Source organism: Lissotriton helveticus, chromosome 5_1 (genome assembly GCF_964261635.1).
Source record: "Lissotriton helveticus chromosome 5_1, aLisHel1.1, whole genome shotgun sequence".
NCBI classification, from domain to species: Eukaryota; Metazoa; Chordata; class Amphibia; order Caudata; family Salamandridae; genus Lissotriton; species Lissotriton helveticus.
In genome coordinates, this window is record NC_136065.1 from 970,191,413 (window position 1) to 970,206,423 (window position 15,011).

The window sequence follows — 15,011 nt, forward strand, 5'->3', positions numbered from 1 at the left end:
ATCCTCCCCATGCAACTCTGGACCATCACCTAATTTCCGGAGTTCTGAATTGCCCTGAAGACCTGGATGTTTGAATAAACCTCTTGGACTGCAAGGACCAGGATAGCCTATTGGGTGATTAGCTGCGCTTTACAAATCCTGATTGATTGGTTGATTGATTGATTGATTAAAAGTTACCCAATTTTTCTCAACTGTGGGATTTTTCTTGTGTTGTGTTTTCACTTAATTACTGTTTGTGTGCTGCATAAATACTTTACGCATGGCCTCTAAGTTAAGCCTGGCTGTTTCTGTGCCAAGCTACCGGAGACTTAAGCACAAGGTTAATTTAGTGACTTTTATGGTTCACCGTGACAGGGATGGTGGCTGTTGCTTGAACAGGGGTCAGCCCCCATTCAACCAACAACCCAATTTCTCACAAGAAGTTGCAAGTAGATCGATCAATACCGAAAGAAACACAGCATCAGCCTGAATTGAAGTAAAAGATCATCAAAATATTAGAAGTAAACAAATAAAAGGTCAACATTTAGGAGAACTGAACCAGTGAATACAAGATTAATATAAACAAGAGTGGTGTACGTTTCAGTCCTAGCTGCTCTCAGTTTGAAGATATGTTTGCAAGTGAAAATGAAACTGACTATGTGAATCATTCAAGGAGTTTGCACTTAATTCCTGAAGAAGCTGGACAATATAGAGGGGAATAAAACTACAGATGTTTTTAGCCTTTACTAAAATAGAGGAAATTCTAGATTAGGTGGATCAGACAAGAAGATTCAAGATAGATGTAGTACAGAAGGATGAAACCTTTCAAGGATTAAGTCAAATCAGCCTGGGAATTAACAATATTAGCTTAAAGTTTTTTTTCCTAAGGGCAGTCATCAATCCTATGAGACCTGAATACCTGATAGGATCCTAATGGACCAGTCTCATACAGTGATTGTGTCAAAATGAAGTTTTGGAAGATGTATTCAAACATATGCTCAAAGCAGAAGGAATGACATTAAAATGAATTCTAGCACTAGCTAGGGACAGCAACATCCTCTGGAGTGACCTCCCTGAAGCCTTAGGCACGCTAGTAAAAAACACTTAAATATACTGCCTTCAAAAATGGTAGGCGGTATAGACAATGAAGAAAATTAGAGAAATATCCTGTTTGTAATAGATTGTCAAATGTACCTCTGTAGAGGCCTGTGAATTGGAAAATAAATTGCTTAAATATAATATGTGCTATCGGGGTACTGTAGTAAAAGGAACATCTGGCCCTAGTAAGGAATTATGGCCATAATATCAGCTGATAAGAAAATCCCAAAATAAGGATTGATATGTCACATAGAAGATTTCTCACAATGGGGAAGTATGGTGTGAGCGGAGCGAACAAACATTGAATGGAAAATACATATAACAATATAGTGGTAGTGAATGCTTATATTCCTCTAGGGAAACATTTTGAGAACTACTTGATATTGTTGGTTACAAAATTAGAAAATATTTATACTAGCTACCCTTGCTTACCAATTATATTGTTAGGAAAACTGAATGAAAAAATTCCTCTGTGCATTAGGATGAATAATCAATCATATGCGTATGAAGAAAAAGAAGAAAAAATAGTACTTCCAGAACAAAGAGTGAACATAGCAATTCCAAATAAAAAATTGGAAAGAGCTTGAATCCATTTTTGAAGGCTTAATTTAGCTCTAATTAATGGTCTAAAGAGAAATATACTATTCAAACAAAGTCCTAGCAACACCTAATCTGACAATTATAGTCCACTACTACCTTCTATCAAGCAACTGAAAGGATTTGTGAAAGCAACCTAATCCTCTTCAGCCCAAGGCCCAGATCCAATTACTGCAAATGTAATGAAGCTTCATCCTAGGCTCTGGGCATCACTTCTAGAGCCACAGTTCACTGCAGTAATTAAATGTAACACCATACTGGAGTCCTATAGAGGGAGTATCTGAATTCCAGTCTATAAAAAGGGAGATCAATCATGTCCAGAAAAAAACAGAATCACAGCACTAATGTACAAGAGCTATGAAGAAGCGGTAGAGAGCACAGGAATACTTCTTATACTCCAATTAGGCTTTAGAAGAGAGCATGCAACAATATATGGATGCTTGATTTTAAAATGTCTTGCTGACAAATGTTCAATGAAAAAACAGGTATCCTTGTAAGTGGCTTTCATAGAGTACAATGTTGGTATGGGGAATTATTATCCCACTACTATGACTAATATTTGAACCAAGCAATGAATCCTGAGTCCAAGTTCATCTAGGAAAAAGTGGAGGCCTATGAAAACGGACAAAGACTCCAAATTGACTTACAGAAGGGTGTATATTGGCACGCTTGGTGTTTAATTCCTATATTTCAGATGTCACTAAATTACTTACACAGGCTCATTGTGTTCTTCCAATATTGCAGTAAGAGACCAATCAATGAATAATTTCTTAGATTTGTTAATTTAGTACAATATATTTGATTTAACACCACTTGGCCTGCAACATGCCTTAGATTGATTTGCCCAATTTAAAAACACCAATTATTTAAAAATAAACACTGAGTACACAATGATAATGAGATTTTAGAAAAAAAGGAAGAGGAAAGCACATTTTACACAATGGCTTGATAACCGCTACTAGATCAGGTATCTAAATATTGTTATATAGGAATGACTTTCTCTGACAGCATGTCCTTTTCCTATCATATTGATATTATTATTGGACAATGAAAGGAGCACTGAAGAAACTATGATGAAGGACTTAATTAATGACACACTTAACTTTTATTGCAGGAAATTGTATACTAGAGACTTCATCTGAGATAATGAATGTATTTTTTCTGATCTCTCTCAAAAACACTCCTGACAGATTGATGTTCCTATTGAATGGGGTGAAATTAATATTCCAACTACGTCTCTTAAGACTGTGAAATCACCAGGCAAGGAATGCCTAACTATTTCACTCTACACAAGGTTTTCACAAAGTTTGGCACCTGTGCTATTTTAAAGGTTTCACAAAAAGTTGGAAAAGTGAAGGATCTCAAATAGTATTTGTAATGCATTGAACACAGTTTTAGCTGTAAGTTCTCTATTATATGAATCTTTCTAATAAAATATTTTATAACTTCCACAGTGTATATTCACTACTAAACTAACACATTTCTCCAAGCTTAAGCACTCAGCCTTTACCTTTCCTTGTGGCCTCGGCACTTGATTGACTCTTGGAAGCACATAGAAGTAATCACAGAAGCTGAAAAGTGGAGTTATGTCAAGAGGAAAGCAAGAATTACTCTTCCATCAGTGAGAAGATGTGTTGAGGATACAGCAGATCTCTGTCATGGAGGCATTAAATTAACTATTTTCTAAAAACATTTGGGCGGATGAGTTACTTTGTTACTGATTAATGGATTTCTGAGAGATGTATGGCCACCAATTGCAATTGCTGATTTTGCAGTAAAAGTGGCATACAAAGTGGGAAAGGAATCAGAAAGCATCCAATTCCAAGCTAAGTGTGTGTGCACTGTTGCAAACTTTATATATATCTGCTTAGACTCTCTTCTTACCACACTTCCTTTCTTTTTTTTTCTTCTATCTCAATGCATGTCTCTTATGTGTTTCTTGTTTTTTTTCTTTTCTTCTTTCTTTCTTACTATCTCTTTTATTTTGGTTTATTTGTCAGTTTATTTCATCTTGTTCTTTCTATGTCATTCTTATTTCCTTCTTGCATTCTTTCTGCTTCTTTACCTTTCCCTTTCTTGCTTTTTCATCTGTTTCTTTCTCTAATTTATACTTTCTGTTCTCATTTCTTGCTGTACTTGTCTGATGTTCCTCTTTTTTCTCTGCCTATTTCAGTCTTCTTTGTCATCTGTTTCTTCTTTCTTTTTCTTTTATTCTCTCCTTTTTTCCCTTTCTCAATTTCTAAAATTGTATATTTGTTGGCCTTTTCTTCTTATGCCCCTTCATGCTTTCTCTCCTTTCTCCATTTATTTGTATGTTTCTCCTCTTTAATGTTTTCTCTCTTTGTTCCTATCTTTCTTATTTTCTATATTTCTTTCTCTACATTCTTTCTCCGTTTAGTTGTGCATTCTTTCTGTGTCATCGTCTTTTCATCTCCAGCTGTCTTCTTTCCAATCTCTCTCTCTTACTTTACTTATTTCTATGATTTTTTCTGTTTTGTTCTTTACTCTTCCTATTACTTTTTACAATATTCTCCTATTGTGTGTTTCTCCCCTTCTTTATTTCTCCCCCTTGTATCTCCTTTTCTTTCTTTTTCTTTTTCTGTCTCTTTAATTTTTATTTCTTGCTCCTTTACTCTGCCTTCATTCTCTTCCTTCTTTCAGTTTATTGTTATTTTCTTATTACTTCCTGTTTCTCTTTTCTGTCTCTCTTTCTTTCCTCATATCCTTTAGCTCCTTTCAGTTTTTGACTCTTTTCTTCTTAGCTGTCTTTCTTCTCTTTCTTTTCTACTTTGTCTTTCATTTTCCTCTTTCTTTCTCACTTCTTTTGATAGTGTTCTCTCATTTCTCTCTGTTTTAACTGCTCTTTCTCTCCCTTAAGAGCAGAGACGAAACAGATCCTTTGGACTCCACAGATAATTTGTGGCACAAATCTTGTGCCTTTAATTTTGCAAGCTCACTGGGGCATGACTTGGAAATCAAGTGGCACATGTGTACCCTTATCGCATTCCCACATTAGGCAAAAATTCAATATGGTTTACAATTATCAGAAGTAGCTCTAACTATGGGAAAGGTTGACAAGCCTGGCATAGATTTTTTTTTATATATATATTTTTATATTGGCATACTTGTATAGCGCAAAAACTGTCACCCGACGGGCATCCTGGCGCTTAGACTGTTATGACACATACATGATGTTTCCGGCAACTGAACCATTTACATTATTCTAGGGAACAAGTGTGTTTTTAAGGCTTTCTTAAAGGAAGGGAAGTCTTCCAAACCCATTAGACCTAGCGGAAGGGAATTCCACAGTCTTGCTGCGGTGAACCTAAAAGATCGACCACCCATCCGGAACCTCAAAATCTTGGGCACTACTACCAAGTAGGCCGAGGCCGAACGGAGTGATCTGGACGGGGTGTACCAAGAGAATAGATCCTGCAGAGGGGACGGACCTTGTCCGTGAAGAGCCATAAATACCAAACACAAAGCTTTAAAGTCAATCCTCTGAGGGGCTGGCAGCCAGTGAAGGTCCCTAAGTGCCGTGGCAGAAGAGTCCAAGCGTCGGCGATTAGGAGAAATGTATGCAGTAAATATGGGAAAATAAAAAATGTGCATCTTTTAAGACTTGACCAAACCGGAGTATTAACCAAATTCAAACATTTATCCACTTCTTTGCAGAATGAGCCTTCCTTATTTGAATGTACCATGTACAGTCTAAATCGTTAAATCTAATTTGTTTTACTTCAGATTTTTACTTCTATGTTGTACTTCATTCTCTTCATTGTTGTGAATTATTTCTATATTCAATTTTTTCCTCGTTTTTATTTAATTTCCCTTTTGTTTTTTCCTTATGGGTCTTTGCCTTTATTATCCAATCTATAATCTAAGTTTTAAGAGTGTAGAGTATTTCACTTACAAAGTGTTGAAATTCTCAGTGTTGAATTTCTACCATATTGTTTTCTTGGTGATTATGTTTAAAATTGACAATATATAAATGAAATAAAAAGAGATGAAACTCATTTTGGAAAAGGGTAGTTGTGACTACAGTTATATTATTAATTCAGAAATTGATAAAGTTGGGTACTAACAACTAGCAAATGTTATAATATAGCCTAGCTATTATGTTGGTAATCGTAGGGCAGTTGATCAATCATTCTCTAATTGAGTAACAACTCTTTTTCAGGTTTCACTCTGGTAAGAACTGAATCTGTATTATACGATGGTTGGAAACTGTCTTCAACTGGTTTATGAGCTGCAGATTCCTAAGAAAAAGTCAACAGATGTGTGGAAATCACTGTAGCTGGTGCATGAAGTAGTGATAAATACCTCTAAATAAACAATGATAGATGGTTTAGGGCCAGCTTCTTACAAAAGAACGTGACAAAAGCTTGAAGTATTATTGGCACCTCCTGGGCAGAAAAGTGGAGGAAATTAAATGATGCAAAATTGGGGGTACGTCTTTATTTGGATACTGGTTGAAAGGATGAAGACCTGTCAAAAGGCAGGTTGAGCCTTGGGGTAATTTTACTAGAAGCAAAAATAAACTCACAAATATTTGCAATATTTGTGAAAAACCTATAGATTTTACAGAGAAGCTTTGGAATGAAGACCTAATGATAAGAGAGATGTTAAAATATAGTTGAAAAAACTTGTCTGATGAATTGGAAAAAGTGAACAACCTCGGTTACAGTAATAAGAACAAGCTTTTGTCAGCAAAGTTGTAAAGCTTTTTTTAATCACATGTTGCTCCATTCAACTCTCTAGTCTTGTTACCTCACCAAAAGTGTACTTCTATTTTGCACAGAAGTTTCCCTGAGATTGGTCACGACACGACACCAAAGAACCCAATGAGCTCATGCTCTATGTCTAGTAAATTGTATCAAAGGCATTCTGTGCTCGGGATTCAAACCATTCATAGGAAGACTAAAGTCATCCAGTAGAATCCGAATATTTGATGATAACACACAAGTAATCATATTAGAAGCAAACATTTCATAAGTAATTCAGCAAGGAAAGAACTAGTGTTGACACTAGCAAGTAAAAACAATCATCAATATGATCACTGAAAGCACATTAAATAAATAAAAAAAGGTACAAAGAGGCTAATAAATATAATTAAGAAAGACATCATGTTTCCAAGCTTCAAATTAGGATACAAAGGAAACTAATTTAAATGCCTAAATAAATACATTTAGTTAATGAAATTCAAAGAGATAAGCAATTACATTTAGAATTCATAGTCCAAATGGTTTCAAAACAATTGATTGACTTTCTATTCACAGATATAGATTGACTTGTGTTTTGTAGATAATGCATTCAGCCATGAACCAACAAACTGTCAATTGAATGCAGGTTTCTTATATAAAGGTAAATTCAGATGATATTGTTAAAGTTATGGAAATCACCTACTTATCATTGTGGTGCCTCCTGCAAGGGCAGCCTTGGTGCCTTGAAAGAAGTCATCAGCAGCAGTCATTCCCATGATCGGCATCTGTAGTCTGGTGTGGACATCAATTCCTCCAGGTATAACCATTAGCCCATTAGCATTAACAGTTTTTACTCCACCAGGAACAATGAGATTTTCTCCAATTTGCCTGTAAATATGACCAGATTCCTCTAATTATTTTATTGTAGTATAGCATTTGTATAGTGCTTACTACCTCTACGTGGGGCAGCAAACCGCAGGCAATGCAACAAACACCATGGAGTGTGGGTGGAAGAAAGTTGTTTATCTTTTGAACCTCTCCTGGAAGTCTGTGATGTAGCCACCGAGGTTCAGTTATCATGTTCTGGGATGCAGCGCCTGACAGTGTGATGGGAGATGTTATCTGATTGAGAGATATGAAAATTCTAATTGCAATAAGAAATAAAACATAAAGCACCCGCTAAGCCATAGGGGCTCCAGGATGTAGAGTATATGTTTTCCAGAAAAGGGGGATAATCAGGGAAGGTCCAGTAATCCATATGGCCACATAAACCAGGAAGAGATGCTGCAGCATGAGTTAAAGGCTGAGAAAAATGGGAATTAAAGGCCTTCCCATGTGCTCTTTGTTTTGTAATGATTTTTTACTTAAAGGCAGCGGTACTGCCCATTGGTGAAAAAAATACCCCATGAGGGAGATAGGAAGTTGAAGAGCAACCAAGGCTGGCAATCTGGGTAAAAACGCACAGTCTTTAAGAGGCACTAATTGGACCTATGCATGCTATGTCAAAGGAAGCCAACATTTTGAGCAGGGACACACACCCCAAGCTCCTTGTAAGCTCCTGAAGGCTGCCAACAGTATGCGAGTCCCAGTTGGGTGAGTACTAGTTAGGTTGTGGCTCAGCCCATAGCCAGAATTAGGGTTAAACCTGCAGAGTTCAGAGTAGTTCAGAAGACCTAATAAAGATTTTGAATATCTTAAATCTGTCCAAAATAACAAATGTTTTGTTCTTATTATAACAGAAAAAATGGCTAGCAATTTACAATGAATGGGCACATAGCATTTTTACTATATGATGTCCATGCAAATAAACTGTGATGTCACTGACCATGTCATGAATGATGTGATATGTGAAGTCATAAGCAGTGCATTGCGGCAGTGCAAGTCATAGTTAGATCAGGTAACTATAACTGCTGATTTCCACCTGTTATGTACTGATGAAATCTGAGCCTAACTATAACGTTCCTGTAACCTTTTCTTTTTTTCACCCCCAAAAAAATATATATATATATATTACATAATGGCAGTCACCACTGTGTAATTATAAATAAGTCAGAGTTTCCATAGCTAGAACGTTTGTTGCTTTGACACTACCTTTGATGCTGTTTGATGAATCTTCTCAAAACTTTTCAATAAAAAAGTTCATTCACCTCAGCTCCTTTAGAGAGATCCATCAAGCGGAGGGGCCAAGAAAAAGGGGAGCTCCCAAAATGCATTTTCCCCTTGCAATTTCGAAAGGGGTTTTTAGACATTGATACAGAAAAAACGATTTGGTGTAAATCTGTTAATTTATTTTTGATCAATGAAGGCTCAAAAAATAGAGAGATCTAGCTGGTTGTTCTGCTGGAGTCCTGTGGGACCACAAATCTAAAAAATAGAGCATTCTGATTGCCCAGGACTGTTTTTCTTCCAGTTGCTGCTGGACTGAGAGATCAGATTGGTTAATCTCATCATTGACAGAAATGTTGTGGCCTCCATTATAGGACACTTGGGACCTGGAAGGGAGCGAGGTATAGTTAGCTCAGTAAAGTACAACTGGTGAATTTCACTGTGTTTATGTTTTAAAATGCTAGTTTTTATATTATTACAAGGCCTAACTTTAACGTCGCTTTAACTTTAGGTTTTTTTCAGGGAATTTGTACAGTTTTATTAATGAAACCTAAATTCTTAGTACCTTACCTAGGGACTGAAGCTGTGGAGGAGCCACTGGGGAGTAAGTGCATGGAATACATTCCACTGTATTAACCAATATGGGGCATACAGTAAAAAGGTCAGCCAAAATAAGGCAGTTGTGGTCCCAATGTATGGTCACTGTCTTCCTTTTATAGTTTTATTTATGAAGAAAAATGTGCTCAAATGTTGCTATAACTGTGAGTTTGGCAAGTCATCTCTATTTTTGCACACAAGATTTGAAAATTTTAGTCATGTGCTACAAGATGTTGGTTCACTTGTTCTTAAGTAAATAGGGTGGTAAAATGATTTGCTTTCTAAAGCAGACTAAAACTATGCTTTTTCAAACGTGTCATAGGAGATTACCTTAATTATCCAACAGATTTAAGAAAATTACTACAAACCAGATTTTCTGCATTTAGGTTAATAAGTATGCTAAAACTACTGGGAACATTAGCTGTTAATTATATATGTTTCTGATCTATGTTTTAATTTGTTTAATAATGCCTGCTTGAAACACATCAACTGTCATTAACAAAACATTATTCACATTACATTTATGGGCTTCTGTGTTTCACATAGTATCATCACGTTTTATGCCTAAACTCCTGGGGGATGAGGCGACCAGCTTCCTGACTTCAAAACCCACCACAGAAAGGATGCAGGTCATAGTGAGGATTTTTCTCCACACTCCCAGGTCACATTCTCCTGCAAAAATAAACTCAGAACACTAGATTCCTTTTGACGGGAATCCTACCTCAGAATGGTACAACCACTAGTAGTAAGTAGGAAAGGAAGAACAGTTGGGGCTTGGGAGGTGGTGAATTTCTTTGGTGTTTGTTGAGAATAACAGGCTGGCCTTGGATGGAGTGATGAGAACAAGTCATCTAGCCTGCTATATTGTGAAATGGGATCAGGGATAGGTTTAGCAAAAGACATATCCCTGAAAAAGGATCAATTTGCTTAAATTGCAATCACAGACTGGTTATCCCTTATAAACCCCATAACTTTGATCACTCTAAGGCAAAAACATCCGATACAGGTAAATACTTTATTCTTTTCTGCTTCAGATCCCTACCTATTTGTTTGCCTGAGTACTGGAGAGAGGTGTCTCTAGATCTGAAACTGAAACTCGACTTGTGGGTATTCCCTACTGATTATGAGGTTTTAGCCTCTTCATAATCCTGAGGAGATGGTGGTGCAGATTCCATCAAGTTTCAAGTCTACCATGTGGAATATCACTCCTTATGTTCAAGAGTGCAGAAGGCATGTGAGAAGGAGGTACCAGTGACAGGAACATGAAAATGGTTTCTGTCTATGTTAAATTAATGTAATGTTAAATGCATTTTAAACTGAAGATGCTGTTATTGTATCTTCTTCAGGTAGGTTTGGCACCCTTTCTTGGGGACCTTCAAAGATAAAAAATACCAATTTTACAAAAAGCTTTATGTCTTTTTTCATGATCTAAATTGTCCCAAACTTTTAGTAAACATTCCTCTGGTCACTATCAAAGGGTTCAATTTGGAGGAAGGATCAACAAAAGTTCAGTTTAGGTACAGTTGGGTTTTGGTGATACTTTCGGCAACAGAAAATTTCAGCTGTTATTAGTGATGTCTGAATAGGAAATGTTAGCTATTCTGAAGACTATTTAGCATACATAGCAAGTGGACCTTTCATGCTAGGAAAAAAACCTTAAGCCAATAGAGTACTATATTGCAATATATTGCCATATATTGTGAATTTGATGCACAATCCCACACAAACAAACACTTTCTTGTAATATTTATCTACTATGAGAGAAATTCTAAAGAACAACTTCAATTTAGGCAACTTTTCTGACTGCAAAGAACATTTTCCGAAATACACAATCATTTTATGGAAACCAATGTTCTTAATCAGAAATTGAGGAAAATAGGGTTTCTCCACAGACTCGTGAGGTGATCTCAGAAAACAATTTGGTATGCAAATAAAATCCCTTCTCACTTTGAAAGAACATCTATTGCATCACAGCATGTATATATTACTAGTTTTGGAATGACTAGCATTACTTTGATTAATTGCCATTTTCCTGCCATTCCCCAAGCAAGGGTCTCAGAAACCTTTTTTGTAACGGTCTTTAGTGAGCTCCCCAAATCCTTGCCCAACAATGGACTTTGGTGTCTGGAACCACTGACAAGACACTATAAAAGTGGTAATTATTCTGAATGTTTCACATGTAAAAGCTGCAAGTCATTTAAATATGTGGCTAATGCAAGCAACTTCATAAATATACATCTACTGCAGAAGATACAGATGTGGCAAGCAGTACACAGGAATAATGTCACATACAATCCACATTCAGAACATAAACTGTGAATTAAATTTGAAGAGATGAATGCACCTTTGGTAGACTATTATGTTGCACAGTAGCATGCTCCCAGTCAAATTAGGCAGCAAATTGTTGAATGCCTTTTGATGTCAACATAATGGAATCATTCTGATTAGTTCTCTCTTTTAAAGAAAACAAATTGATTTATAAAATTGATTCAAAGAATAAAGGACTCAACCAAAGTGTTGTATGAAAGATTGTGTGCAATACATTTTTCACCATATTTCCAAAGTGGTGGTGATGGGGGCTACTATTGTCTTTTTTGTGAGTAACACATCGGCACTTCATATGGCGCTTGCACAACAGTAGCCCGCCAGAGAAAAGTTCCTTTGTTTCCTGATCTAAGGGGCATATTTGCTAGATAATGGCGTAGCGCGGCACTGCAAGACGTCTTGAGGTGCCGAGCTGCATCATTACGAAAGTGCAGGGATTTGTTGTATTGACACCAATGAGACCCATCCCTGTGCTTTGCTCAGCGCTGGTGCACAATAGGCTGTCTAGCGCCAATGGAGGCACACTTGTACCTTTGTGCAAGGGTACCTGTTTTGCAGGGATGATTGTTTTTGTGCAGGAAGGGACACCTTCCGTCCCGACGGAGGTACTACTGAGAAGCTCACTGGCGATGGTGACGGCCAAGCCTCGCTCCGGCCTGGAAGGTAAGATGGGCACGACGAGGCCCGGTGGCTCCCATACGGCCGGCGAAGGCTGCTGAGTGTTGCACATTCCCGGGACACAATTCCTAGGGTGTCATATGCTCCAGCATGTTTCTTCTTCATTCTCCCGGAGTTAGGGAGGGGAGAGGAGGACATGGGGGCTGCAGAGCTACCGCTGCACCTCAGTGCTAGTAACTATTGATCTTGCCTGCATGTAGATTTTTTGGTTTTCTATGAATGCTCCCCAAGGCCAGTTCTGTAATGAGGGGCATGGGGGCCACCATGATCTTTAGGCAATGCAAGTTTTTAAGCCCTCCCTATTACTATAGCCTTATAGCCCGCCGTAGAGGGCTATACCGGCTATTAAAGGCCCTCTCCGGCGTTAAAGGCCCTGAGCCGAAGGCGAGGGCCTTTAACAAGGGAGAGGGACTTTAATAGCGGTATAGCCCATCTACGAAGGGCTATAAGGCTAATAGAACATTCTGTCACTAGAGGACAGAATGATCTAACAAAAAAACAAAGCCTTTTGGAAGCGTGAGGGGATTGGAATCCCCTCAGGCTCCCTGAAGCCTTTGTTCACAGCCACAGCTGTGAACAAAGAAACATTGGAATGTTGGAGCTCTAGGCTTATACCAGCCATTATAAGCCCAGAGCACTCCATTGTTTTCAATGGAGCTCCCCACATTCCAATGTTCTAATACATGTTAATCCCCTGCCTGACCACAAGACGGCTGCCACTGGGTTCCCTACCATGTCGTGCTACTCCTCTAAAAATAAAAAGGACTTCCGCCAGACCTCAAGCACATCCTCCATCCGGCCTACCCTTCACGATACCGAATCTGTGAACCTACCTTTGACCGTGGAGACCTAGCTTTTTAGCCTATTCCCAATGGAGCCACTTGATAGCTATAGAGGAGATGGGCTGTGGACTACCCCTTCGGCCATCACCTACCCAGCCGGACATTGGGCAGACCTTACTTCGTCTCTCCTTCCTACCCCTTTACTCCACCCACTTTCTCCTTTACGCTCTATTTAGCCCTCCTCTTTGCTCTCTAATTGTTTTCTCATTGAGACCTAGCCACCTGACTGATGCCTGGTGGAGCTACCTGATAGCAGCTATAGAGGAGGTGAGCTGGGGACTTCCCCTCCGGCCGTCACCTACCCAGCCAGACTTTGGGCAGACTCTCCTTCGTCTCTCCATCCATCCTATCTCCATCCTTTCTCCCTTCTTTATATTTACCCCATTTCCTTATCCTTCTAAGCTCCATTCATTCTGTCTTCTGACGCTCTTAAATTGTTTTCTTGTAACTGATGTAATTTTGTGGTCCCTATGTAAAGCGCTCTGATACCTCCGGGTCTAGCCAGTGCTATATAAAACTGAAATAAATAAATAAAATAAAAAACAATATTTTACAGCATTTTCTTCCTTGTATGTGTGCAGCAGACTGCCACACACATAGAAACAGGAAAAACGGAGGAGAAATAAGGGTATTTCTCCTTGTTGCACCGCTTGGACGTCTTCCCTGGGGAGGCATTAGAATCTGACGCCTTCCCAGGCTTACAAAACCTTGAAAATCTGGGAATGCATCAGAATCCATGGGTGTTGTGTTGGAACACCCACAGTAACCCCCATGGAACGCCCAATTCATGCAGAGTAATGCGTGAAATGGGGCCATATTTACAAGGCCATGAAAAGCCATGTAGGGTGGCTTTGTTTGGCCTTGTAAATATGGGCCAGCACACTCGCCACCACAGCGTCAAAAAAAGTAAAGCTCCGGTGGCACAAGAGGCTTGTAAATATGCCCCTAAGGGAGGAACATTCATTTACCAAGTCTATACAAACTCTTCTTGTACTGTTTATCTATTTGGCTTTTCATCAAGATAGTGTTTGGATGTCTTTATAGTTTCCATCTGTTTGATTGAGTTCTACTGATGTCTCTTACTGTGGGCTTTGGCCAAAAAATGGCTTTGACTCGGAAAAAACAATTCCACATAATTCTGTTCAGACTCACTGTATTCACACAATGGTACATGGTCTCAATGCTTTGAACAATTTAAATATTTTTGCGCTATGACTAGGTTTCCTTCCATTGCCTCTTAATTGCTCCAGTTATTTTTGTTTATTTCTCCTCTTCAAGTCTCTCTGGAAACATTCTAATCATACTCCCACCATATGGAATATGACCCATAAGGCCTAACAGTACAGCCTTATATGTTTGTGCATCACTAGTGTATGGTACATTTAGACTGCCTCATGAAATTAGACATATTCGTATTGTTGAGTAGTCTGTGGATGTGCTTGTCACATGCATCAGGTTCATGGTGCTTGAAGTGAACTTTTCACTTCTTCAGTGCTTGCAGAAATTATTCATGCCATTTTACAACTAGACCTGTTTTTCTGGGTGTGTAAGGCTGGCTGGCTTTGAATATTTTCTACTATGCTAAGCTATTATTGTAACAAAGCTAGAGAAGTTTTTTCTTCTCTGTCTCTACTTTTAAATGTTTATTTAAAGCATATGGTGTTTAATCCATGCTGTTCAACACAACCCAATCCTACTTAAAAGGAAATCCCACTTGAGCGGGTACACACATTTGAGTACTGGGGGTTTACCCTCACTGAACAGGTGTATTGGTCAGCACATACTTCTAGACAAAGACTCAAAATGGAAAAAAACTTGGTGGTCTCCTGAGGGTTTCTTGGGAGTCCTTTTTTAAGCCTGTCTTCCGGTAATGCAGATCTAAACACTTAAAGCATTGGGATCTGTTCTTCATGGTGCGGAGCTCTCGGGTCAGATGACCCTTAATGCCCTGGTTCTTGCAAAGATTTGATTCCTGAGGCGGCTGTTTAACCTTCCTGTAAGCACTCCACTGATACGACTAAGGCTGGATATGACGCTAGACCAATTTCTGAAATGATTACCATTAGGCCCCTAATGTACTGGAGAA

The 15,011-nt window shown here is 38.4% G+C and overlaps 1 protein-coding gene across 1 annotated transcript in view; it reads right to left on the reverse strand.

The window, feature by feature from the left end:
* The window catches only part of DPYSL4 (dihydropyrimidinase like 4), a 255,676-nt gene that overhangs the window by 200,154 nt on the left and 40,511 nt on the right, over positions 1-15,011 (reverse strand). Inside the window, exon 3 of the mRNA XM_078641144.1 lies at positions 7,081-7,265. Coding sequence (XP_078497270.1) covers positions 7,081-7,265 — 185 coding nt within the window. The remainder of the gene's footprint in view (positions 1-7,080; positions 7,266-15,011) is intronic.